The sequence below is a fragment of the Emys orbicularis genome, chromosome 1 (assembly GCF_028017835.1).
Source record: "Emys orbicularis isolate rEmyOrb1 chromosome 1, rEmyOrb1.hap1, whole genome shotgun sequence".
In the NCBI taxonomy this organism is placed as follows: Eukaryota; Metazoa; Chordata; order Testudines; family Emydidae; genus Emys; species Emys orbicularis.
In genome coordinates, this window is record NC_088683.1 from 77,590,563 (window position 1) to 77,618,049 (window position 27,487).

The window sequence follows — 27,487 nt, forward strand, 5'->3', positions numbered from 1 at the left end:
TGTAATTATAATTGAGAAACAATAATGAATAATTGGAATAATAATGGACTATAGTATGAGTTTATTAGAAACTATTATGTGAGATTGTATTTCATGGTCTACAAAGCAATTACAGTTGCTGTAGGCACTGTCATATGGCTTTGAGCACCCTACCCAGCCAGTCATTAAATAGCAAATTCAAATGTGCCTCAAAACTGCAGTCCTTATACTGACAAGCAGCCTCTAATTTTTCCAAGACGAATACTTGCAACCACAATTAGGTGTCTAGAAGTCTAAATCCTGTGGACAATCACAAAAATGGAGGTTCGATGAGTTCCTTTTTATTATTAATTCCAGTAGAGAGTGATTCATGGTTTACATTACCATCATTGTCCTTCCCCAAGTTTCCACTTATAGGGAAAAACTTTAATTGCCAGATGGGGCTACATAAAAGTCACACTGGAAGAGGCCCAAGTGTTCTGTTTATGTTCTGGGATGTGCCAGCCTTCTCTGGCATCTGGTGGGGACTTTCTACAGCTAGGGTCCAACAACCTGGATTTGCTTGATGGACCAGAACTGGGCCCAGTATCTGAATCTGATTATGTTAGTTTTAGTTTCAATATTTCTCTTTACCTTGACTCACTGAGAAAAAAACTATTGTTTTATACCTTTTCATGAACCTTTTGCCCTGGCTCCATTCCTTCAATATGTTCGGATTCAGCAGGCCCTTCTCCGGATGCCATTTTCCTTTGAATGTGTGCATTTTGTTCACGTAAAGCTACAATCTGTGAATGAGAAGAGAAATAAATGGTTAACGTCATAGAAATCACCAAGCAGGTTAGCATGAAATGTATTAAGGACTTGATCCGATCCTTGCAGATACAAGGAGGAGCTATCTACCTGGCTTTAACTGTGGATTTGGGGCAGACATTTGTAAGGGATTTATACAAATATTATCATTAATAAATAATAAAAATGATTAGGGCACAAACTTATAAAAATGATGTTTAAATAATATTGAACATATGACATAAATCAATAAATAGTAACAAATGCAATATTAAGGCTTGTTTACTCATATTTACCATCACTGAGTGATGGGGCATTTTTCATTTATTATTGGTTAGAAATCTGAAAGACCTATTAGGTCATTGAGTTCACTTCCCTACCTGGACAGGATACAGTTCTTCGTAAAGAAAACAACAGATATAAAGCACACTACAGGAAAACCTGGCCAAAAGGCCAAGAAGAAACAAGCCATTATGTAAAATGAAATGTCTGTTCTAAGTGTGAATTTCATAACTTTCAGTGATTATGATATATATTTGTAAAGTGTAGTTTATGATAAGAAAGTCAACTATGCACAAATGGCAACATCTTACTCAACAAATATGCATCCTGTTTGAATTCCTTACTTTCCTAGTTAAATTACATTTGCTTGCATTTTAATTGTTTTTATGTTTAACCTATTTCAACTCTTATTAGTACTAAAAGGCAAACACAGTTTTTGGAGAGGAAGCTGGATTCCCTTCTGGCTTGTATATTGTCATCAGACATGTTAATTAAGTTCCACTTACAGAATCTTTGTTACTGAAGATAATCATAGAATCATAGAAATGTAGGACATGAGGCAGGACCAAGTATACAGGTGTTTGTCTAACCATTTATTAAAAACAATGGGGATTCCACAGCCTCCTTTGGAAGCCCATTCCGGAACTTAACTATCCTGATAGTTAGAAAGTTTTCCCTAATATCTAACCTATATCTCCCTTGCTGCAGATTAAGCTCATTACTTCTTGTCCTACCTTCAGCGGACATGGAAAACAATAAATACAGTCCTCTTTATAACAGTCCTTCTCATATCTGAACACTGTTAACAGGTCCCCCCTCAGTCTTCTTTTCTTAAGATTAAACATGCCCAGTATTTTTAATCTTTCCTCAGAGGTTTCTAAACCTTTTATCATTTTTGTTGCTATCTCTGGAATCTCTCCAATTTGTCCACATCTTTCTTAAAGTGTAGTGCCCAAAACTGGACACAATACTCCAGCTGAAGCTCACCAGTGCAGAGCAGAGAACAAAAATTACTTCTTCGGTCTTAAATATAACAAGCCCATTAATATATCCCAGAATGCTATTTGCCTTTTTTGCAACTCCATCACATTGTTGACTTATATTCAATTTGTGATGGACTATAACTCCAGATTTTTATTTTTCCTTCTTAAATACTTTTCACTTGTCTTTATTGAATTTCATTCCCTTCATTCATTTCATGATGCACAGAATGGAAAGAGCCCAGTTTGACTCTGTACAGGATATATGAGACAGATATGCCTTGAATGATTAATAAATAATAATAAATAAATAATAATGATTCCTTCTGGCCCTCAAAAATAAGGAAAGCTATCCATCTCTGTTTAGCCCAAAATGGGATCCACCTAAGAAGACAAATGGTTCACATCATGTGAGACACTTTGTCTACTGGGTCACAGATCAGCCAAGATTAGGCATTCCCCTCCAACTATAGAAACTTCAATGGCTAAATGAGGGTATTGTTCATTATCTCTCATAATATCCATATGGATAAAATCTCTTTCTCCCTCCCAACCTAGCTAAAAAGAACTCCAACTTACCAAGCAAGAGTCATACACAGCTTTCCTATTCAAAGTGGCCCATTGCACAATAAGTGGACCAGGAAAATAAATGAGTGGGAAAGCTGCACATTAAACAACCACCACCCTGCACTTTGAGGTGGGGGGGGGAGATTGTCTGGCTGGCCGGGAGAAGGGGGCAATACTTTCTGGCTTGGGGGAAGGAGGGGAGATGTAAAACTGCTGGAAAAGCAGTCAGCGTGGTGGATGACTCACCACCTAAGAATGAGGGGTTTAAAAAGGTCAGCCTGGGCCTGGACCCTCCCCTCATCACTCGTAACAGGCTAGTGCAGGTACTCCATAAATTAAGGCAAAAAGAATGGATAAATGGCTTGGAAAAGCAATGAAGGAGAGGTGCTTGGTAACTGAGCCAGTTGGGGGCAGTTAGGGACTCCTTTGATTAGTACAGCAGGAAGCCAACCCCCCATCATTATAGTCCACCTTAACCCCTCCTATGAGGGGGGTGGTCGGTAAGGTCCCGGCAAGGGAATTGCTGGAGGAACCTGGATGAAGGGGGAGGGCTGGTGAAAGCTCCCCACCCCCCAAAAAAATTGGCTGGAATTGGAGGTTCCCAGCAGGGGATCTGCTGAAGGAACATGGACGGAAAGTTGGGGAGCTGGTGGAAGCACCCTCCCCCCCAAATTGGCTGAAATTGGAGGTTCCCAGCAGGGGATCTGCTGGAGGGACATGGATGGAAAGGTGGGAAGCTGGTGGAAGCACCCCACATCCCCAAATTGGCTGAAATTGGAGGTTCCCAGCAGTGGATCTGCTGAAGGGACATGGATGGAAAGGTGTGTGTGTGTGGGGGGGGGATTGGTAAAAGCACTCACCCTCCCCCCCAGGTTAATTGTCAGGGTTTCACCTGCACTGCACATTTTATCTGCCAGGTTAGTCCCAGACGTCTAATAATAAAGTTGCCCCCAGATTAAACCCATATCCAATGTCTCTTTCAGCATAGCCAGACAAACTAGCAATGTGGCTTTAAGACTGAAGGTCAAATTGGGCAAACAGTTACCCCAAGAAATGCAAAACACATGATTTTACCCCTATTAAAAACTATACATTGTTTCCTTGTCAATCAAATATACCATGAATAATTTGTCTTTCAACCCAAATTAGAATCTGGACATTTGTTTGCCTTATGAGTCAGATCTGTATACTTCTATCCGTGGAAAATGTCTCTTTTTCTATTGTAAGTCCTAAATAATATGAAATGCTTATGTATAACCAAGGACTATGTATTATGTCCTCCAAATTTAGAAGATTATAAGGGTTTTGTTGGATTTCATTGTAAATAATTGCTGAATTCTAGAAGTAACAGTAATTGTCTGGCACAAGGAAGGAGAAATGTTAAAAGATATAAACCAGGATATAACTTTAGGATATTAAGAGCAATTGCTTAAAAGGGGAGAGGGATTCCAATTGACAGCAAATAATGAAATACAATCTTTGAAAAGAAACAAACTTAAAAAGCCTCCAAAAAGAACAGGATTAAGGAAATTTGTTATACACCATCATCATCTACTAGATACCAATGGAAGCAGCAGAGAAACAAAAAGCTGAAATTTGAGCACCCACTAGGCACATGTCCAATAGGAATCAGAGGGTGGGTCCCTCTAATGAGTCCTAGTACTGAGTCACCATGTGCTCAGATTCCTTGAGTGAACCCAACACAGGAAGCTGAAAAATCCTAAATGCGACCAAAGCCTGGACCAGCCATGTGGAAAGGACTTTCCCAATCCCAGGGTAAGTGATAAGAAGTGATGAGATTTCATTTCAAAGATTGTATTTCCCCTTCTATTCTTTAACATACCGTATCTACTCGTTCATTAGCCCATTCATTTATAAGCCGACCCCACAAGATGGTTAGGTAAAAATAGCAAAAACTGTATGACACTTTCATAAGCCGACCCTATATTTCAGGGGTTGGCAAACTTTGGCTCTTGGCCCGTTAGGGTAAGCCGCTAGTGGGCCTGGACGTTTTGTTTACTTGGAACGTCTGCAGGCACAGAGCCCCTCAGCTCCCAGTGTCCGCGGTTTGCCGTTCCCAGCCAATGGGAGCTGCGGGAAGTGGCACGTCCTAACCTGCCAGCAGCTTACCCTAATGGGCCGGAGCCAAAGTTTTCTGACCCCTGCTATATTTTAAAAGCTGGCATCACAAGAAACACTCAAAAGTTTTGCTAGAATTATTTTAATGTAATCTAACAAAAAAAACTGTTGTTGTTATAATAACTGAACAAATATGTATTCACCTTCAAAATTACAGTCAATATTTAAAATCAGTAAATGGATATTTAAAACAATTAACTTAGAACAATATGAGACTTTAAAAAGTCTTAAAATCCTTCAAAGTCTGAATCAGTCTCTTATTCACCAAACAGTTCATTAAACTCGGCTTCAGTCACAGCTGCACCTGCATTGTCATCATAGATGTCGGCAGCGTCGTCTTCAGACTCAGATTCCTTCTCATTATCAGCCTCTGTTGTGTCATTATGGCATCATCTTCTGACCCATCGAGTGCATTGCTGATACAGCATTTCCTAAATGATTTTTCTATCATTTCCTAGGGAATGGATACCCACGCATCCTTGATCCACTGGGCAACCAGATTGATTTCGGGCTTCATAAGATTCCTGCTTTTTGTCAACTTCGCCATGCCTGAGCACATCCATTCAGACCACATTTTGCATAGCCTGTCTTTAAAGGGGTTGTTCAGGCAGACATCAAGCAGTTGTAGAACTGAAGTGAAGCCTCCAGGTTTTACAGCCAAAGTAGTTTTCATATTTTTGGCCACATTTTTCACCTCATCCATCTTGTGTGCCCTGAACATGTCCCAAACGAGCATAGCAGGTTTCTTGAAAAGTGCTCCTGGTCTCTTATTCCACACTTTTTCCAGCCATTCAATAGTCCCACTTTCATCCATCCATCCCTTTTCGTGTGCACGTACAATGACACGAGCAAGAAATTTCATGTTTTTAGGCAAGGTTTTTCTTTTAAAAATAACAACAGGAGGGAGCTTTGATCCATTTGCCAAACATGAAAAAAACCACCGTAAAATGGATTTTTTCATGGCCAGTGGTTTTAATTAAAACTGTTTTTTCACCAACATCGGTTACCGTTCTGTTGCTCAGGAGATCGAATGTCATTGGTGTTTCATCCATATTTCCTATTTGTGACAGTCCAAATGCATATTCCTTTCGATATTTTATAATAAACCTTTGGAAAGATTCAATTTTTTCTTCCAGCTCTCTCGGCAGCTTTTGCGCTATCTTTGTTCGCTGACAAAGACAGAGATCATGATGGTTCATGAAGTGAGTACATCAACCCGCTGATGCAACAAACATTGCTGGCTTTACTGACTTGTATTTGTCGTCTTTCGACAGTTGCAGAACATGCAGACAAATTCCAGTTCTAGTGACAATGGACCCATTTTGTGGACATTCAACAACCCAATTATTGAGATCTTTCTCTAGCTCAGGAAATTAAAGCGCACCTCGATGGACATTTTTTCTTGCTTCTTGGCATGTCTTTTAGTATTGTTTTATTTTTTCGCCATTCTCTTACTTGCTTCCCATTGATACAGAATTCACGAGCAGCGGCGCAATTATTGTTTGCTTCTGCATATTCAACAACTTTAAGTTTGAATGCTGCGTAATAAGCAGATCTTTTTCTTTTGATTTCACCGTTGTTCATTTTAAATACTAGTATGAAAATAGATTATTATTATTGTAGTTATAGATTTTGTAGGACTTTATATAGGAATGTCACCTGCTTTATGACTGTCAAATTATTATTGTTCTTTGTTTATTTCAAAGCAGCCCTGTAGATTGGCATGTCTGTGGGGATAACAGGCTATTTCAATTTTATAAGAGATTCCATCAATTCTGCACGTTATATTTTCATATTGGCTCAAGACTTATGAGGTCCATTGGTAGAAATGCATGAAGAGATCAAATTACACAGTAGCGGACTGACACCAGTGCTATAGTACTATAATTCATTGTATTTTTCTGATTGGCTTGTAAGGCATAGCATTTTGTGAAATGCATGGGTCAAATGTCATGCAGCTCTGAAGCACTGCTCTTTTAGTATTCCTTTCAAGCAAATTTAGTCCACTAAACAAAGCCTTTGCAATTTTAAAAGGCTGCAGAATTGACATCAATAAATGGGTCGGCAAACTTTGGCTCCCGGACTGTCAGGGTAAGCCGCTGGCGGGACGTTTTGTTTACTTGGAGCGTCTGCAGCGAACTGCAGCCACAGGGAGCTGAGGGGCTCCATGCCTGCAGACACTCCAGGTAAACAATGTATTAGATATTCAATTCAATGATTCCATAGAGTTTAAAATCATCAAATTTTGGTGTAGACCTGTTTATAAGCCGACCCCCGCTCTTTTATGCATCACTTTTTTACCAAAAATATTTGGCTTATGAACGAGTATATACGGTAAATAACTGTAGGTTACCTTGCTGAATCTACACTGTCTAGTGAGACCTCCAATAATCATATTTTAGATTTTAACTCCTTTATAAGTCCAAGCAAATTGGCCTGAGATTGAAATGAATTGTTTTAAGCAACTGCTTTTAATATTCTAAACTTGTCCCTTTTGGACTAAACTAGTTAAAGAGATATAACTGCACTCTTCAACGTGCCGTAAAGACAAATGCACCCTTGTAAGTGTGATAAATATGATGGGTCCTAAAGAATGGAGAATTGTTGATCATAAGTAAATGTAATAAGAAATCTTAGTAACTTGAACTGTTTTTTGATATAACTGCCAAGCCTCAGCTCTAGCCTGTGATAATTATTGCAAATCTGTTGTGTGTTTACAGTACTCACAATTGGTTGTGTCTACCTTTGAGTGGAGAACTGTTGATTTTATCTATCTATCTATCTAAAACAGAGGTGGGCAAACTACGGCCCGCAGGCCACATCCGGTTCGCGGGACCCTCCTTCCCGGCCGCTGAGCTTCTGGCCTGGGAGGCTAGCCCCCGGCCCCTCCCCCAATGTTCCCCCTCCCCCGAAGCCTCAGCTCACTGCGCCGCCGGCGCAATGCTCTTGGCAGCCGGGCAGCGCAGCTGCAGAGCCGCGGCCAGACCCGGTGCTCTGGGGGGTGCTCCAGGCAGCGCGGTAAGAGGGCAGGGGAGTTAGGGGTGGTGGTCAGGGGGTGGGGATGTGGATAGGGGTCAGGGTGGTCAGAGGGTGGGGAACAGGGATGGTTGAATGGGGGCAGGGGTTCCAGGGGGGGCAGTCAGGAAGGAGAGGGGGGTTGGATGGGGTGGCGGGGGGCAGTGGTGGGGGAGGTCCGGGGATGGTCAGGGGACAGGGGGTGGTGGATGGGGCGGAGTCCGGGGGGGGCCGTCAGGGGACAGGGAACAGGGGGGATTGGATGGGGTAGGAGTCCTGGGAGGGGGCTGTCAGGGGGCGAGAAGCAGGGGGGGTCAGATAGGGGTCTCCCCTAACCGGCCCTCCATTCAATTTTGGAAACCTGATGTGGCCCTCAGGACAAAAAGTTTGCCCACCCCTGATCTAAAAGAACCCAGCGTTAAACTAGTAAACAAATGCTCCCTGGACTCAACAACAATGGGTTATCCTTTGGATTCTATTATATACTAGCAAAACTACTTTGTTAGATTTCAGCTTTAAAATCTAACTGGCAGCCTGGCAAATTCATAATTGACCCCCTTTCACACTTACAACTTTCAGATTCCAGGTTAAAGTTTATGTGAATGGAAGCTAGAAAAAGTAATCTATTTATTTATAAATTGAGCACATTGGATCTGAAAGTCAGTGAGAGAAGGCACTCTTTGGGACCCGACACTGTCACTTTCACAGTTTTTTTTTCAGGACAGAGCCTTGCTTCAACCTTAAAGCATAATTTTCTAAATTTCATTTTTTAACCTACATTTAACTTCCGAGTGCATGTGGTAACTCCACAATCAGCATTACACACGTGAGAGTGCTCAAAGAGGCAACAGTTTAAATAACTGATCTCAAATGTAAATTTTGTAGGGAAAGTCACACTTTTGAGTTATGAGCCAAATGGATTCACTACATAGTGAGTTCCAAATTATGGCTTTTGGTGTGACTAATTGATTTCAATGCAAAGACAAACTGAAATGCAGATTTTGACCCAAAGTACTTATATGAAAATATAAAGTATTAACTGTAAGGAGGTGAGTTAATATGCAGTTCGTGATGGGGAAAAGGAAGGGATTTGGATTTGGATAATGTGTGCATTCGACTAATAGAGAAGAAACCCCAGGCCCGAACTGCAAGAAGGAGGAGGAGGAGGAAGAAGAGCCACTGGCCCTGGGGGAGGCCATCCTACTGCTGAATGGCTCCTGCAGCAACACAGGGAGCCCTCTGCAGCCCCACTGTCATGGATGTGAATGGGTGGGGCCAGAGCAGAGGCCCTGGGCTAGGACTGCAAGGAGAATGAGGAGAATGAGACACCAGCCATGGGGGAGGCCATTACACTGCTGAATGGTTCCTCCCCTCTCGGTTATCTAAACTCCCAAATATACTAATATAATCTGTGTTCCCTATGCTATTTGGAGAATTGGGCGTATACTGTATTTGTGTTTCTCAGCTCCTGGAATGATATGATTACGTGAGAATCTCAGCTTTCATTATTAAAACAAAAAAGTTAATTTTCTACCCTTTCATGCTGCAGAGAAAAGTTTAAAAATGTGAACTCTAAAGGCTGAAAAAGCAGAAGGCCTAAAAAAGAACCCCAAACGTATCCCATGATTCTGGGGGCCTGATTCATGAACATTTGGGGTTAGCAATTCTTCAATAATTGTGAAGTCACAGCACCAGGAGAAGCAGCTTTTCTTTCTTCTTGCTTACTCCTTTCTTCCCAAGTCAACAGCTTCATTGTGGCAACCAGTAGAATTTTTTTTCCCAAGCCTGGCACATTCTAATGGTCTCAGCACAAGGCTGATAGTGAGACCACAAGCTCAGTGCATAGAGGGACTGCACAAGCTTATGGGTTGTTCATAACCATTCACTATGACAAATAGTGAATAATAAGTAACTGTTTGCAACTTGTTTGTTGCAACAGTACTTTAATTCTCCTTAAAATACAGGTGTTTGTACAAAAAGCAGCTATTCCCCAAACATTCAGCCACTCTCCTAACTTCATCACTCCTTGTGTGTTAACGGTATGTCTACACTACCCGCTGGATCGGCGAGCAGCGATCGAGCCAGCAGGGATCGATTTATCACGTCTAGTCTAGACGCGATAAATCGACCCCCAAGCACTCTCCCCTCGACTCCTGTACTTCACCGCCGCAAGAGGCACAGGCAGAGTCGACGGGGGAGCGGCAGCAGTTGACTCACCGCAGTGAAGACACCGCGGTGAGTAGGTCTAAGTATGTCGACTTCAGCTACGTTATTCACGTAGCTGAAGTTGCATAACTTAGATAGATTCCCCCACCCCCAGTGTAGACCAGGCCTAAGAGATCTGTATAATAATGATAACTCTGACCCAGTTGCCCGTTTGGTGTTGTGCTGCTTTCCTGGGTCTGCTTTACCATAGTCCAGAGTTTCCCATACCGTGAGTTGTGCTTCCCTGGTAAGAGTGGTAGGGAGCAATGGAATAGGTGGGGAGAGGCACGGACAGGACTCTTAACTATTCTTCAGAGTCTCATAAAGAAAGCTTTCATAAAGAAAAAGGAAATCTCCTGCTGTTATGGTTCCAGAGAAAACATTCAAAATATGGACTAAGTATAACTGGTCCAGAGATGTCTGCCACGGTTTTTAGAGACCCTAAAACAATAGCTTTGAGGTCTGAACTGCCTCATTAATTTCAGTGGGGGCTAACTCAGATGCCAATGATGATACCTTAAACATCAACATCACTAACCATTACATTGCTCATCAAAGTATGTAATGAAGAAGAGGAGGTGTCAAATTATGAAGATCTAAAATACAGGTAGGCCTTTAACAACACACAGCAGGGCTGAAAGGAAGATAAGATTGGTTTAATTTACCAGAAAGGGGAAGGAGGTTCTGCTGTCAAAACTTTGTAAAAAACTGAAAATCAACAGAACTGATGCTGTTTAGGATGGTATTCGGGGGGAGGGAGTGAGGAGGGTGAGAAAGAAAGAGCATTTCACAGAAACCTTCTGTATTGATTGATGAGAGGTCATTATGTTATGAGTTTCCATAACAAGAGTTTTATTACTTATGGTCTGAGTCCAGGTCTACACTTCAATTTTTTTACTTGCATAACTATGTTGGTAAAGCGTTGGGGTTTTTATCAATATAGTTATGCTGGTAAAAGATGGCATACAGCGCTTTATACCAGTATGGCTTGTTCAGCTTTATTGAACAGGAAAAGCGATACTAGTAAAAACTCCTTGGAACCAATATAACCATCTATTTTGAAAAGCTTTACCACTTTAACTATGCTGGAAATTGGGACTCCTCCTTGCGGTTATACAGGGGCTTACAAAGTGAGACCGAATTATCAACAGAAGTACAGTAGTTATTAAAAAATACATGTGAAAAATGCAGAGAATTCCTGCAGCTTCCTTATTGTACTCTGCATATGCTCTTAGTACTGGAAGAAATGAGAAGTTTTTATCCTGTTCATTTCTCCCTTCCCCCCCACAACTTTCTAAAATATAGAGGATAAAATTCTTTTCTTATTTACATAAAGGGACATGAAAATATAACTATGGTTCTACTGTAAAAATGACTGTAAAGGGAGTATCATGGTGTGCCAATATAACAAGCTTGGGGAAAGCACTATGCTAATATTAGTTATGTTTCTTTCCCCTTTTCTGTACTGTATCTTACCTCTCTGCTGTAGCATACACCAGAGTTTAGTTTTTGCACGACTTTGATAGCTATATCTATATATATTATAAAAAGTTAAGTCTGCATAATATAGATAGTGGAGGATCCTAACTTGTGCAAGCTCCAAGATGGACAGAATGTGATTTAAGAAACTCACCATACAAGTAAACGAGCCTAATTCTTGGAGTTGTAACATTAGCATTTATTGGAGGCCTCAGGACACTGATATATGAAGTACAGAGCTTATCACCTATACATCAGTTTGAATCTAGCCCAAATCAACAGGAATTAAAAATTATTCTCCTCTAATGCATGTTTTGGTGGTCCTCTATAGGATGAGACTGATGGGTTTCAGTTCCAGTTCCTACGTCACACACACCATCACTAATTGGCAGGCTCAGAAAGAGGCCAGTAACTTAATGGGACATGGAAACTATTATTCCTATTTTAAATCCACCCTCACCCCTTCACTCTCCCAGATCAGGGTTCACACACAGTCACAGAACAGAGTGTATGGGAACCATGTTCTGCTGCTGCCTTGTATGTAAACAGAGGACTTCATGTACCAGGGCTGTCAAACCAAAGCCATTTCTTTTGAAAACGGAAGTTATGCAAATTATTTGCAAATATGCTAATTAACTAAATAATCTGCATAAAATTTCACACATGTAGCTGCAACCAGTGGTACATGCAGCCATACGTATGTTACGCACAGTGTGTACCATTGGCAATGGCCATGAGGAGCAGTGCTGGTCATCCCACTAGCCACTCAGTTTTGGTCCCGATGGTTCTCTGGTGTGATGGGCAGTGACAGGGCCAAAATTGAGTGAGTGGCATTGCAACCTGGTGCATGGGGAGGGGTTGCAGCACCACTCAGGTTTGGCCCCCAGATCCCTCTGTCATAATGACGGAGGTGGGGTAGCAAGGCCAAAATTGAGCGAGTGGAATTGCTGCTTGAGAACCAGGTCTGAAGGGAGATATAAGAAGCAACCTGTTCTCAGTAATGGAGAGACCTGAGAAGAGCAGCATACTGGCTGAAAAAGTTCTCCAGGGGACTTTTCCTGGGCAGTTCCATGGTGGACTGCTGGGGAAGGTGTACGATGAGGGGCCATGGGGCCAAACCTGAGTGGACCCTCAGGCGGCCAGTGCTGCTCCTCCTTGCTGCTGCCATGGGACTGGTTCCTGTACTATATTCCCCCTCCCCGCCCCCAGTGGCCTGCCCAGTCTTGCCTCGCTTCAAGCAGCCCATGTTCGCCCTTCTCAGAGATATGGAGTGACTCTGCACCTGGGTGGAGCAGGCTGAAAGGTGAGGGCTGAGCATGGCGCAGACTTGGCAGGTGAAGTGCTGTGGCCAGTGGCTGCAGTGGGGATGGCATCACAGGGATTGATGGGGTGTAGCACATCAAAAATTTCTGGGGACGTCTTTGGTTGCAAACAATATATGGCCATTACAGGGTCTGTTCAAGTAAGCTGAAGATGAAGATGCTGACAATTCTAAATGTTTAACTAGGTACATCACAAAACCATTCTTCTCAAAATACAATAATCACCACAGGAACAGCAAGTGATAAGAGCAAGAATTTAAATTAGTCATTCACTGTCTATTGTAGATCAAATTCATTCTAGTAATACTGAATATGAAACATATAGAAAAGGAAGAGCATGTCTATGTCTTTATATTTGTGCTTTTCGATTTATGATACCCAACTGAAAAAATATATAACTACATTAAGAATGGAGATTAGCTACATTTTATTTCACCTACATACAAGTTAGCCTTGTAAAGTACTTGTGACTGAAAGAATTAATAGTATTCTTCCCACTGAACTCTCACGTTAAAAAGACTATAAATACATAAATAAATAAATAAAAATAAAATATTTGGGACAAAATGTCCATTTGCTAAAAAGAAAAAATAGTCAAAAAATTAAAAACAGGAATTAGTATAAACTACACAAATTTAAATTAATGCTATGCATTTTAACTACACTTTATTGCCTCTCAAAACTATAAAACATTCTTTCAGCTCAGAAATAAGACCATCTAAATATGAGAAAAAATACATAGATGTCTTTTTTTTCCTCTCTCCCTATCTTCTGAGCTACAGATTAGAAGTCTAGCTCTCAAACTCTTTCCCTGAGTTGCTCTTGCTGACATTGTTTCCTCCTTAGCACACTTTGTAAAGCTTTCAACCTAGGTGATAGCTAGACATTTGAGTGTGACTCTAATTCTGAATGTAAAGTTATAGAGCTGCTAGTCTCTTCATGGTTAGGGGTGAAGATAGCTTTCCAACACAAGCCCAAGATTGGCTCCCAACCAACTTTGCCAAACTAAATCAATCCACCTCAAATGTCACAGATGGGATCCTATATCAGTGTAGAAATTTTCTGGAAAGTTTGTGGCAAATCAGACGGGGAAGGTTTGGGGCAATATAAGTGTTCAAAAATTAAATACATTTCCTTTATATATTTGCTATCTTGACTGGGACATTTTCTCGGGGCACCCAGAACTGTGGGTGATCTTGTTACCACTGTGCCTTAGGAAAAGAGAGACATGCTGAAGCTAAACTGAGTGACAGCTCCCTGTCACCCCAGTCTGTTAGCTCCCAGACAAACTTCTCAGGACTCTGCCACCCATTATTTTGCCTTGCAGCTAACACTTGATGCACCTCAGTTTCCGTGCCCCCTGGAAGGGGCTGTGGTATCCACCCCTGTCACTGGACACTCAGAGTAATTATCCAGTCCGCTACCTCCAAAGACACCAGCTTACTTGATTCAACTAATACAGAGATTCAAGTGATACTGAGTGAGGATAGTAGAAACAGATGTAGTTACAAACCAAACAAAAGTATAACATGCTTCTAGGGGACTAAACATAACTTTAGCAGGCTAAAATCTTTGTCTAAGATAAGTTTCTCACCTAACACTACCTCCCAGTGTCTCCAGCCCTCTGGGCCGGGATCCAGCTTTCATGGGTATAAAAAGCACTGTCCTTTTTGCTCCCTCAGTGATGGTCTACCATAGGGTTCCCTTTCCTCCTCCTCATAGCCCAGAAAAACCTTTGAAATATATCCCTTTGAAGTGTACCCCCAAAGTTCTTCTCTCCTGCTTTATCCTTCAGCATGCCAATGCCATATGGTCTCTCTCATTCTCCCGTTACCTTGCCTTCCTGTTGAGTTAATATGCAAATGAAGCTTGCTGTGTGTTGACTTACACAATGCTGATTTACATCAGAGACCTAGTGTGGTGGGGTGGTCACCCCACCCCCTGAGAAAAGGGTTGGAAAAGGCCTTTGAGGCTGCGCAGGCCGGCAGCCAATCAACAAAGGCCTATAGGGAGCCAATCAGGGCCGGGCGAGGCCCTACATAAAGGCTGCTTAGAAGAGGAGAAGTCAGTTGCTCCCTGGCTGGCAAGGGAGAAGGACCGGCTCCTGAGGAAGGAGCTAGCACCTCAGACAGAGCAGTGCTGGGCAGGCTCGGGGGAGCAAGAGAGAGCTCCAGCCCCATTACCTGCCACCCTGCTACAAAGGGCCGAGGAGGTGTACAGGGGCAAAGGGGAAGAGGGCCAGGGAAGGAAAGCGGACAGGAGGGGAACGAAGGAGGGTAGAAAGAGGCTGCCACTAGAGGGTCCCTGGGTCGGGACCCAGAGAAGCGGGCAGGCCTGTGTCCCCCTTCTTCCCCCCTTATACTGCACCTGGCCACAGGTGATGGTGGCCAATACAGACTGCAACTTGTCCCCAAGCTAAGGGGCTAGACTGTGGGTTGCGGTTGGTCACTGAGGCAGGTGCGAGTCCCAAAGACTGCTGTTAACCCCCCCATCCGCCGGAAGGGGGTGAGTCTGGAATAGTGGGCACTGCCAGAGGAGAGCATCCTGAAGAGGACGCCGCCGAGTGGAGAGCAACACGGGTCCCAGAGCAGAGCAGAACGGACAGCGGAGGAGACACCACGTGCTGAGGGCACTCCGTGGTAGACAGAGCTAATTCTCGGATCAACGAGTGGGAGGCGCCAGCGGTGGTGAGACTTGACCCCATCACATCTAGGCAGACAGGTAAATCAACATTCCTTTGTCTGGGAAAGAAATTGTTTATTTACCTGGCCTGCTTACACAGTTTCGACATATTTTTAGTACGTACATATTCTTGAATAATGCCATAAATACATCTTGCAATGCTTATGATGACCAGTATGATATAAGCTTTGACATCCTACACAACTTTTTAAAATAGATAAATACTCTGCCAGCCATGTGTTAGGTGTAGTGAGTTTATCACGCCTGATACAAGTTGCTGTTACATGACAGGTTTCAGAGTGGTAGCCGTGTTAGTCTGTATCAGCAAAAAGAATGAGGAGTACTTGTGGTACTTCGTGGGCTAGAACCCACTTCATCAGATGCATGGAGTGGAAAATATAGGAGCAAGTATAAATACATGAAAGGATGGGGGTTGCCTTACCAAGTGTGAGGTCAGTCTAACGAGATAAGTCAATTAACAGCAGGGTTAGGGGAGGAAAAATAACTTTTGAAGTGGTAAGAGAGTGGCCCATTACAGACAGTTGACAAGAAGGTGTGAGTAACAGTAGGGAGAAATTAGTATTGGGGAAATTAGGTTTAGGTTTTGTAATGACCAACCACTCCCAGTCTTTATTCAGGCCTAATCTGATGGTATCCAGTTTGCAAATTAATTCCAGTCTGCAGCTTCACGTTGGAGTCTGTTTTTGAAGTTTTTTTGTTGAAGACTTTTAGGTCCGTTATTGAGTGACCAGACAGACTGAAGTGTTCTCCTACTGGTTTTTGAATATTATATTTTTCATTCCATGCATCTGATAAAGTGGGTTCTAGCCCATGAAAGCTTATGCCCAAATAAATTTGTTAGTCTCTCAGGAGTCAAAAGTACTCCTCATTCTTTTTGCTGTTACATGACAGTGAGCCCTTTGCCAGTAGGCACAGAGGGGCTCTTAGGATCATCACCTTAACACAATGCTTGATGCCTCAGGCATCCTGATCTCCAAGTTTCTCCCTCACATGTGCAGACACTTATTTGTGACTTACAATGGACAATTTTCTAATATTGGAACTCTAGGGAGTTCCCACCAATACGGTGTCTCACCCAGGGTTAGTATTAGGCCTCCTCCTTTGGCCCCCCTTCTTTCCCCTTGTACTTCACTCTATATTTGTTATCTCCCCTCTAAATTCTGCCTTGTGTCACATTTTTATGCAGATGTTGTATAGATCAACTTCACTCTAATTTTGTAGCTGTCTCAGCTTTGTAATTCCTCACTATGACATAAGTCCATTCAGTACAATATGCCCCAACTAAATATCCTGGAAATTTGCAAATAAACAGAACTCGAGCACTTTGACCTCTGCTCAACTTAGGGCAGGTCTACACTAACCCCCCAATTCGAACTAAGGTATGCAACTTCAGCTACGTGAATAACGTAGCTGAAGTTCGAAGTATCTTAGTTCGAACTTACCTCGGTCCACACGCGGCAGGCAGGCTCCCCCGTCGACTCCGCGGTACTCCTCTCGCCGAGCAGGAGTACCGCAGTCGACGGCGAGCATTTCCGGGTTCGACTTATCGCGTCCAGACAAGACACGATAAGTCGAACCCAGAAGTTCGATCGCTCGCCGCCGAACTACCGGGTAAGTGTAGACCTACCCTTAGATATTCACTTCTGTTGCTGGGAATTTTGCTTTTGCCTCCCCTATCTACCAGGTCTGTACACAGGCATAGAGCCCTGTGGGGTTACAAAATATGTATCCGCATCCGATCGGTGATCCACAAACATGGTCCGTGGACACAAAGCAGATATCCACAGATTTGTAGGGCTCTAGATATAAAATTTGGATCTGCATCCATCCGCAATCCGCAAACATGGTCTGCAGATATCTGCAGATATAAAGCAGATATCCCCAGATTTACAAGGCTCTACATATGCAAACCCTACAATCTCGAAAACATTGCTCTATCTCAACCGCTCCTCTGAAAATATCCTTATTCATGCTTCAATTTCCTTGTTTTGACTATAAAGTCCCTTCTTTATGGTTTCCCTAAGGCCCAACCTTCTAAATTTCAACCATTATAAATTGTGATAGTGTGACAATCAGGGTTCAGACACCCAAAGGAGAGAACAGACTGTTTAAATCCACAGAATGAGTAGTTAAACCAAATGGTTGCATACTGTATTACCGTACTATAAAAGTATATCGAGTAAGGTCTTTTATGAAAGCTTGTAATGTTCTGAACTTGATTGTCATTATGAGATACACATACAGACTGTGGTTATGAGTCTGGGTTATTTGTGTATATAGAAAACTGTGCTCATAGTCTACACTGCAAACTTCAACTACAGCTCACAGCAGGATGGTGAGCAGTTAAATGGGGAGAGGCACCTCCCCAAACCAGGTGTTTACGCAAAACTGGCTTCAAGTAAGCATTCTACCCTCTCTGACTATTACATTAAACATATGGTACATTAAACACTACAGATAATGCTACACCATCCATTGTACAGCCCAGGAAAAGACAACGATAGACTATTGGAGTTAATGGGAAGACAATGAAACATCCAAGCTATCAAGTCAAGAGGGAATTTCCCCACTCTGAATAAACTGAGTCACCATGGACTAAGAGAGAGAAAAAGGGAAATTACCTTTTCAAAACAGATTTGGGACTGAGATTTTTTTTTATCAAGACCTTGAGGGACAGTTTCATAGCAGGAGGCTGTCCAAGAACACTGGATCCCTCCTATAGCTAGGGAGTATGCGGAAAAACTGTGTAAAAGCAATAGATAACTTGTATTAGAAAAGAGATTTTACTGAATATGGAAGTGTAAAACCTGAGGTTGTGTTTTTATGTTTATTTTCCATGTAGTTTGTATATGTTTGCTTCTCCTTACTGTTTGATCTTTCAATCTGTGTTTTTTCTATTAAACTTCTTGTTTGTTTTTATCCTAAGCAGGTCCCTGGCGTGCAAACTGTATGGAGTGTGTATGTGCCAAAGCAAGCTGGTGTCTGTAGGGGCTGGTTTCACACCTTTGGTGGTGACAAACCAGAGGGGAAAAGTCTGAGTATCTAATAATTCAGAATTCAAGAAAGATGTGGGGAGACTCTGGACTGGAAGGGTTATTGGTGTCATGCTGCAAGGAGTAACTAGGCTGCTGAGAGCTTATGCCTGTGGGCTCACTACTAATGTCAGAGCTCTAAACCATAGCTGCACAGCATAAAGGCCCCCCAAAGTTAGAGGGCAGGCAGTGACAGAACCCCTCACTGGTCCAGGGGCTTTTTCAAGAATGTCACATATAGCTATGTCCTGAATCAGGAACATAGCCCCATCATGCCACCCCCTCGCCCTATACATTCACTCCAAAATCTGAACTGGCTATTTGTCCACTTCAGAATCCAGTACCAAATATGACTGCAAATTAGAGATGGGTGAATATCACAATACATTTTCTATGAATATATTTTAATGTAGTTGCTTTGACATGATTTGCACATTTTTATGCTCTCTTTCCATGCATATTTTAGGGAATAGGTTTACCGTTGTTATTATTATTTCTATTGCAGTAATGTCCAACAGTCTCTGCCCTGAAAGAGCATACAATCCAAAAGAGACAAAGACAAAGGGATGCAACAAACAAGCAATGAAATCCGATGATGACAGGCTTCAAGTTTAGCTTCAAGTTTATTTGCTGTCTTTGTTTGGTTAAATACACAGTGAAATCCTGGCTCCATGGATGTCAAATTGTCATCAATGCAAAACTCCCTCTGACTTCAATGAGGCCAGGATTTCACCAATTACGTTTCCTACCCACAATCCTCCCTCTTTTGTTCAAATCTCTGCCAGGAATGACCACAAATGTTAAATTTTACAAAATCTGCAAAATAATGAAGGAAAACACATTTGAAATTTGAGAGCAGAAATTCACAAGATAATATGCTTATCTAATTAGAGAACATATTAAGTGTCTAATTAGTGCAAATGCTCACAAGGAACTGCTCATAATTTTTTTCACACCAAGAATTATTCACAGAAATTATTCAGTGAATAATTTTGAACAAATAAATTTAAGAAAAATCACAGTCTATTTGTAGATAAACCATAAAGCGAAAAATGAATGCAATTCATCAGATAAATCATTTGGTATAAATTATTCACCCAGTTCAATTTCTGGTTTTCAGAACCTTGGTCGTCTTACAAGGCCCTCCCACATCTATAGAACTCTCTGAGTATTGTTATATAGGTACATTACTTACAGATTGTAATCAGTCATGAAGTGTTATGACACTTCTGTATTAAATACATTATATGAAACCAGCGGCGGTTCCAGGCACCAGTGCTCCAAGTGCATGCCTGGGGCGGCAAGCTGCAGGGGGCGACCTGCCGGTTCCTGCGAGAGCGGCAGGCAGGTCCGCCAGTCCCGTGGCTTTGGCGGCAATTCGGCGGTGGGCATGCCGAAGCCGCGGGACCGGTGGACCTCCCGCAGGCACGCCGCCGAAACCGTGGCACCAGGGACCTCCCGTAGGCATGCCACCGAAGGCAGCCTGCCTGCCATGCTTGTGGTGGCAAAAAAGCTAGAGCCGCCCCTATATGAAACTATATTATATTGTATACAGGGGTGGGCCTGAACTTTAACTACAGATTTTGATAACCTTGCAGTTTGAGGAAATCCAGATCCAAAATTTGCAGCTGTTTTATATTTGCATAATGGGCCATGAAATATATCTGAATACAAGTCCAAATATGTATATTTGGAATGAAGAGGACATACCCATCAAGTTACACCAGTTTTCAAGACTATTACATTTTAGATTACTATGTACTGATCGTATTCATTTAGCTTTTAATCCTCAAGTCTCATTCCATGAATACGTCATTACAGAATGACCACAAGAACTTTCAAAGACTATTACATAGGCAAAAAGGTTCACTACAATGTATAAAACAGCACTGTAGGAAAGGATGTTGACAATATGACAAGACAGCAGCAGTGTCATTACAAGAAGATAGAGCAAAAATTATGCTAGACTGTGAAACAGTGAACAAAAGCATAATTTCCATCTATTTATCAGGAAAAGTAGTTAATCTCATGATTATCCAGATATGTCCTCCATACAAGAACACCAAAACCCACAACTCTATAGAAATAAATTTAAACAAACAAAAGATTTACAATATTCTAACAAGGGCTTCCTAACTGTGCTGGATGACTGTAATAAGGAAAAGGAATAATCAGCACAAAGGAATGGTAACATTTATATTGTGCAGTCTGAAAAGGATGAAAACCAAGCAAGCTTGCACAAACTATTGGCACAATAACATAGCAGATACCCCTTCTTTTACCTGATTGTAAAACATAGTAATTTTAAGGAAGAAATAACATTTTCAATCAAGTACGTATACTCTCTGTTTTCTCTTACAGCACTGACAAATTAAAATTTGTGTAAAGATGGAAGAGCAAAAGCAGCTACAATATCTGCACTAATTCTAAACCACACTAATTTAATCAGCTGTCTTCTGTTTTCACCAATTCACGTGGCTCTTTGTTAACTCATTATGGTTTTAAGCTTCAGATACTAGCTGTAATATGAATATATAATACACTGTACTATAACAGCAATGTTACAGAATGCAAACACACCAGGAAATTCGGACTAAATACACATACTCCTGGCTTATTACCCTCCCTTATGAATAGCTACCTATTGTAGACCTATTTTTAAATATGCAATTATTAGACCATACAGCTTAATCTCATTAAAAAAGCTTTCTTACATCTACAGTACTTTGGTCTTGTCTCTTCACTGCTGTAAACATGTCTGAGTGTCTACTGTATGACTTTTATTAGATTTCATATGAATAGTGATTGGCTCACAGCCAGACCTTCAGTCAAAGCACCAGCATTCTTGAACTTATGATAGTTTTGCCCAAGGAGATATGTGACACTTTGGCTGATTTTCACTTTGTGTCAAAGTGTTGTGTTTTCTCTGTGCAAATGTGCTGAACAAAAGACGACTGGCATCTTATACCCCAAGGCAAAAGTACAAAACTAATTCTAATGTCTTATTTTCCTGACAAAGTTAACTACAAATCTGTTAAGACAATAGTACAGAAGCAACATAATACCAAAGAAATCTGCCAGAGTTTTAGCACATGTCACATTGTCTGGCAATACCAAAAGGACAGGAGACATTTGACATGGTTTTAATCAGGCTGCAACTTTATTGTTAGATGTCTGGGACTACCCGGCAGATAACAGTGTACCGTGCAGGTAACCCCATGTTTATTCCATTAATACCCAGGGGGCCTTTTTCCAGCCCCCTCTCTTTTTCCATCCAGGTCCCTCCAACAAATCCATTGCCAGGACCTTAAAATCCACCCCCCTACCTCAGAGGAGTGTTAAGGTGGGCTATAAGAATGGGGGGTTGGCTCCCTGCCGTACCAATCATAGGACTCCCCAACCATCTCCCGTTTGTTCTTTTAATGAACACCTCTTTTTAAGTCCTTTTCTAAGCCATTTATCTGGTCTCTGTATACCTTTCCTATGGAGTACTTGCACCAGACATCTGCCCTATAGTTAAATAATGAGTTGCGACATATGGCCTACCACCCATCATGCCATGCATGAACAGAGCCCTTCCTGAAACCCGCTGTGGGGAAGGCAAAAAACCCCCCAATTGCACCCAAGCCAATATGGTGGTAAGGGAAAAATTTCTTCCCAGCCCCCCTAAAAAAGGGGCGGCTAGTGTAATGCCCACAGCAGGTGTTGACCAAACCTGGTATTTTACCACCTAAGGGGGAGGAAGGGTGGGTCTTGATTCAGCCTTGGTCAGTGTAAAAAGGAAGGCTTGAGGCACCGAGCTTCCCCTTTTTAAACCCTGCATTCCCAGGGGATGAGTCAGCAACCACGGTGCCTCTTTTTGCAGCTGTTTTCATCTTCTTCCTTCACCCCCAGCCATAAAGCACTGTTCCCTTCACTCAGCCAGCCAGCCAAACACCCCCCTGCTTAAAGGTGCAGGGCGGTCAATCGTGATGCCTGTTCAAATAATGTTCAGGAGAAACCCCTCTGGGTTGCGGGGCAGCAAAAAAACATTTAAAATAGAAATCGTGAGAAATTTTGGTCCATTGGTACTACTAGAACTGTATTGTACAGACCTAAAAGAGAAGTATGTTTTGGGGCTAAAGCACAGGAGACAGAGTTAGGAGATCTGAATGTATTTACTGATGCTGCCACATTGGGTAAATCACAGACTGTATACCTGTAGGCTGGGAATACTACTTCCATGCCCGTCACAGGGGTGTTGTAAATTTTTTTGACATTCTCAGATGTAAACTGTTTTACGAGTGCAAAGTATAATCATTTTTATTACTAATGTATATCATTCAGCTACTGTAAATTATAAATATTGTCTTCTGATTACCTTCCCCACCCTGCACACACAATCTTGATTTGAAATCTTGACTCTTGAGGCATTATTTCTGCTTTTTTTTTAGTTTTGTAGTAATACAAATTTCCTGAATCCAGTATAATACACATTATACTTAGATGTTAGTGCCAGAGGCTGGATTTTGCCCATCTGTGCCATCAGGTTAAGGACATAATGATAGTAGCCAGTAGGTAGGAACTATCGGACATAGGCAATGCTATGTGAATAATTTCTGATACACTTTGGATCATGCCAAGATTCCCTTACCTTTCTATAAAACATCTCTGACATTGTCACATTGGAAGTCTGTTTTGTATTGTCCTGAGTGATGTCATTTCAAGTGCATTGCTAATTTAATGTATTGACAATAATGGGCCAAATTCTGTCTCAGTGGAAAAGAGGCACAAATCCCTACAGAACAGGCCGAGTCATGTGCTGTAAAAGCAATGTTAAAACAAACTCAGATTCTGGTAGGCACCTTCCCATAGACTGTCATGTGCATAAGATTCTGGGGACATGACATGAAAATCTGTTCCCAAGTTACTTTTTTGTAAAATATTCTTTAAATTTTGGCACTGAATATATTCAGTATCCTCACATTTTCACGTTTTTTCTCATTATAAAACCAACAGTTTCTTTTCTCAGTTATTTATTTTATAGACCAGAATCAAACAAATCCCATTTAGACAAACTGAATAGCTATGCAGTGCATATTCAATGTCCACATTATTATTTGACTTAAAAATGGTATGTGCTGATTATCATATTTAGCCTTCTACCTAGGCTAAATCAACTGCTACTGTAATTAGTAAAATAGATACAGCATTCATTTTTCTACTGACTTTCCTTAATGTTCCTGCAATTTAAATTACCTTTAAAATCATCTACAGTAAAGTATTACATTTAATCAGTCTAATTATCTTGATTCAAATTTGCTTTCCATTAAATCAGATGCATACAGTGCACAGAAGAAATTTAATTAAAGTAATAAACACAGCACACTAAAAATGTAAAGAGGTCAAGTTCTATCCTCAGAGGAGTTTGTCAAATATTTAAAGCATTAGAGGAGCCTTTTAGACTTGACCCTTTTTATTTTTACTATTTTGCATTTATTATATTAATCTTTTACTTACAGAAATTTTTTAAACAATGCAAGTGTATGTTTAGTTTTTAACCAAAGGCTCTAAACACAAATGTATTATGCCAGCTGGTCTCCTAAAACTGTTAAGAAACAGGATCATTGCAAGATTTTATTGTTTTTAGTGTAATACAATTGCTTTCTGCCATAAACCTATTGAAATAACTCTTCCTTTTTTTTTTTTTTTGCAAAATTCCCCCACTTTTAACCACTCCACCTGTTTCTCTAATAAATCATCATATCCTCAACATTTCAATAGAGACCCTCAACATCTAATTAGAACCCCACTGACAAGTCTATTTTTATTTCATTGCAATTAACAATTCTAAGTCAGACTTTTCTTTTTTTATCCCTCATTAGCAACAAAGTGTTTCCTTCTACACAGATGCTCATGCTAAATGAAATTTGTTGTGATTATACTGTGTCAGTTTTGCATCCTGCACTTTGTAGCCAAACCTTGTTGAGACAAATTGTGTCTTTCAGAGAGCAGGGAGATTTAGCATAGATGCCATACTATTCTATTCTAATACAATAGAGTATATTTAAGTAATGTTAAAGGTCTGACTTAAATCTGCTGAAAAACAGAATTAAGACTTCAGGTGGACCTTCTGTCCCTTCCTTCATACTGCTGTGGCTAGCCACAGTATGGATCTTTAAACTGTGTCTAGAATTATATGCCATATAATTCAGCGGCAACAATGAGTAACGGGCCTTTGAGGATTCAGTTAATTTCCTCCTAATTTTGATTTTGGGTTTAGACCTTTATCAAAACATAAATGTACCTTTTTGGTAGTAGAATTCCCTTTTATTTAGAAAATACCAACACACATGGGCTTAGTCCATGAACACTCTATTTAATATATATCTTGCTAGGGCCTTCCTAGATCCATTATTTGGACAATATACATTTGTTTAATGGCTCTACGTTCTTGCAGCTGTTTCACTTATGTTGCAAAAAGTTAACTTGTAAATACATGACAATACTAAATAATTTATCTGATAAATGATCTGTTTTAGACTTAGGGCTTGCAACATGTACATACTTCTCTTTATGTATCAAGTTTCCAAGTAAAAGTCCTTGCAATCATCATACAATAACATGTAATAACAATGCACTAGCTTTTTGTTTGTTTGTTTTTGAGCAAAAACACATCTTGGCATACATACCTGCAAAAACGCTGATTGAAAAAACAAATCTGTTCTTTTGGTAATCAGAGTCAAAAATAGAGGTTGCTTATCTGTAATTGGAGGTTCTTCAAGACATGTGGTCTCTATCTGTATTATACATGTGCGTAATCGTGCGCACTGTACTCCTGAGAGTGGCGATTTTTAGCAGGTAGTGTCCATTGCGCCAAACCTGCACAGTTCTCCTTGTGCTCCAAACCGAGGGTGTAAGGCAATGCAGACCGATGCCTCTCTAGCAAATTCTTACTGCAAATCCAGTCATGATCTGCTGCAGAGGGGATGAAGGGCATATAATGGAATACAGATAGGAACCACACATCTTGAAGAACCTCCAGTTACAGGTAAGTAACCTCCATTTCTCCTTTGAGTGCTGGTCCCTATGTGTATTCCACATATGGGTGATTGGTAAGCAGTAGTTAAACAGGAGGGTGGTACAGGGATTCACTTGGTACAGATGTCTATAATACTACTGTCTCCATGGCTGTATCTGCAGGAGATCTGGACTAGTGCATAATGTTTCATAAAAGCATGGATAGAGCTCAAAATAGTCACCCTGCCTATGTCCAGTATAAGCACACCTTAAAGAGATGCTGTAGAAGCTGCTTGTGCTCTAGTGGAGTGGGCTCTCATCCCATCCGGGGGAGGAATATATGCCAGTTGATAACAAAGAATGACGCAGCCAGAGATCCACTTAAAGAGTCTCTGAACAAATAGTGCTTGTCCTTTTGGTTGCTCCACAAAAGCAATAAATAGTCTAGGCATCTTTCTAATTGCCCATGGGACATTGAGAGAGTGAAGTATTCTCTCGCCATTGGAAGCATGAGGCTTTGGGAAGAATACCAATAAGTGGATAGATCGATTCAAGTGACATTCAGAAATTACCTTAGGGATGAATTTCAGGTGGAGGCAAAGGAAAACCATACTATTCCTCATACGGAGATATGGCGGATCTGCCAGGGGCGCTCCCAGTTAGTTCACCCTTCTAGCTGATGTGATGGTGACTAGGAAAGTGATGTCCAAATAGATGTAGGACATGGAGCAGGTGGCAAGTGATTCAAAGGGAGGTCTGGTAAATACTGAAAGAACGGGATTAAGTTCCCATTGTGGCATTGGTTTCACTACCAGTGAGTAAGTCCTAATGAAGCCCTTTAAAAAACTGCTGGATGAGTAAAAACAGGATAGCCCTCAACTGGAGGATGGAAGGAACTGAATGCTGCATGGTGGACCTGCAATGAGCTAATGGAAAGACCCGATGTCTTGAGGGTGAGTAGGTTCTCTAAAATCACAGGCATTCCCACAATCTGGGGATAATAGGTTCAGTTGTGTCCAGATGGAGAAAAAAAAGTCTCCATTTGCCCACATAACATTTTCTGGTGGAATTATTTCTGCTTTGATTGAGAATATATTGAATGGCCTCTGAACATGACTGATTTAGGTCTGACACCCATCTGACTACCAGACTGTAAAATGAAGAAGGCTTTTGTTAGATATATGATCCCTCCACTCTCTTGAGTCAAAAGGGCCAGCTGTTGATGGGATGTAAGATTGATGTCTTTAGAAAGTCTAAAATTGTCTAGGCCAGTTGGGCATGATGAGAATGACCTGACCTTTGTCATGGCAAATCTTTTGTAGAACCTGTGGTATCAGCAGGATGGAAGGAAAAGTGGAATTTCCCATTTGTCTGGGAGACAAGCAGTCCCAGGACGGTGTTCCCCACTGGGTGAAGATCTCATTCAAGATGGGGTTGTGCATCTCCCATTCATGGTCTACAGAGAAACTGTCCACCAGAGAGTCCTGCGCATCTGGTAGGTATGCTATTTAGAGAGTTATGTGGTTCCTGATTCACTAGTTCCATAAACTGACTACTTCTATACCACGAGGAAGGGACTTTGCTCCACTTTGCTTGTTTAGGTAGAAAACAGTCATCATGTTGTCTGACATTATCTGGATATGTGGGACTATATGAGTGGAAGGAAGGCATTGCAGGCTAGATAGAGTGCTCTGAGTTCTAATTTGCTGATATTAATCCTGGCCTATCAATGAATCCAAGTGCCTTGTGCTATGTGATTGTCCATGTGGGCTCCGCACCCTATGAGGGATACATCTATGATAATGGTCAAGTCATATGTGGGCATAAGAAAAGGGATTCCCACATGCACTTGTTCTGGGTTCATCCACCAAATAAGAGAAGCCATAATCTTGGCAGGGATTGTGACTCTGGTACTCATGTTGTTTCTATCTGGTGAGTAAACAGGCCTGCAGGCAATCAAAGGGGTGTCTGGCAAACGGTGTTATCTAGGTACATG

General features: G+C 41.4%; 1 protein-coding gene across 3 annotated transcripts in view; it reads right to left on the minus strand.

Moving 5' to 3' along the window:
• PPFIA2 (PTPRF interacting protein alpha 2) overlaps positions 1–27,487 on the minus strand; it is a 627,181-nt gene that overhangs the window by 163,927 nt on the left and 435,767 nt on the right. For all 3 annotated transcript variants that reach the window (XM_065422644.1, XM_065422656.1, XM_065422651.1), the window contains one exon: positions 648–764. In XM_065422644.1, the coding sequence (XP_065278716.1) occupies positions 648–764 (117 nt within the window). The remainder of the gene's footprint in view (positions 1–647; positions 765–27,487) is intronic.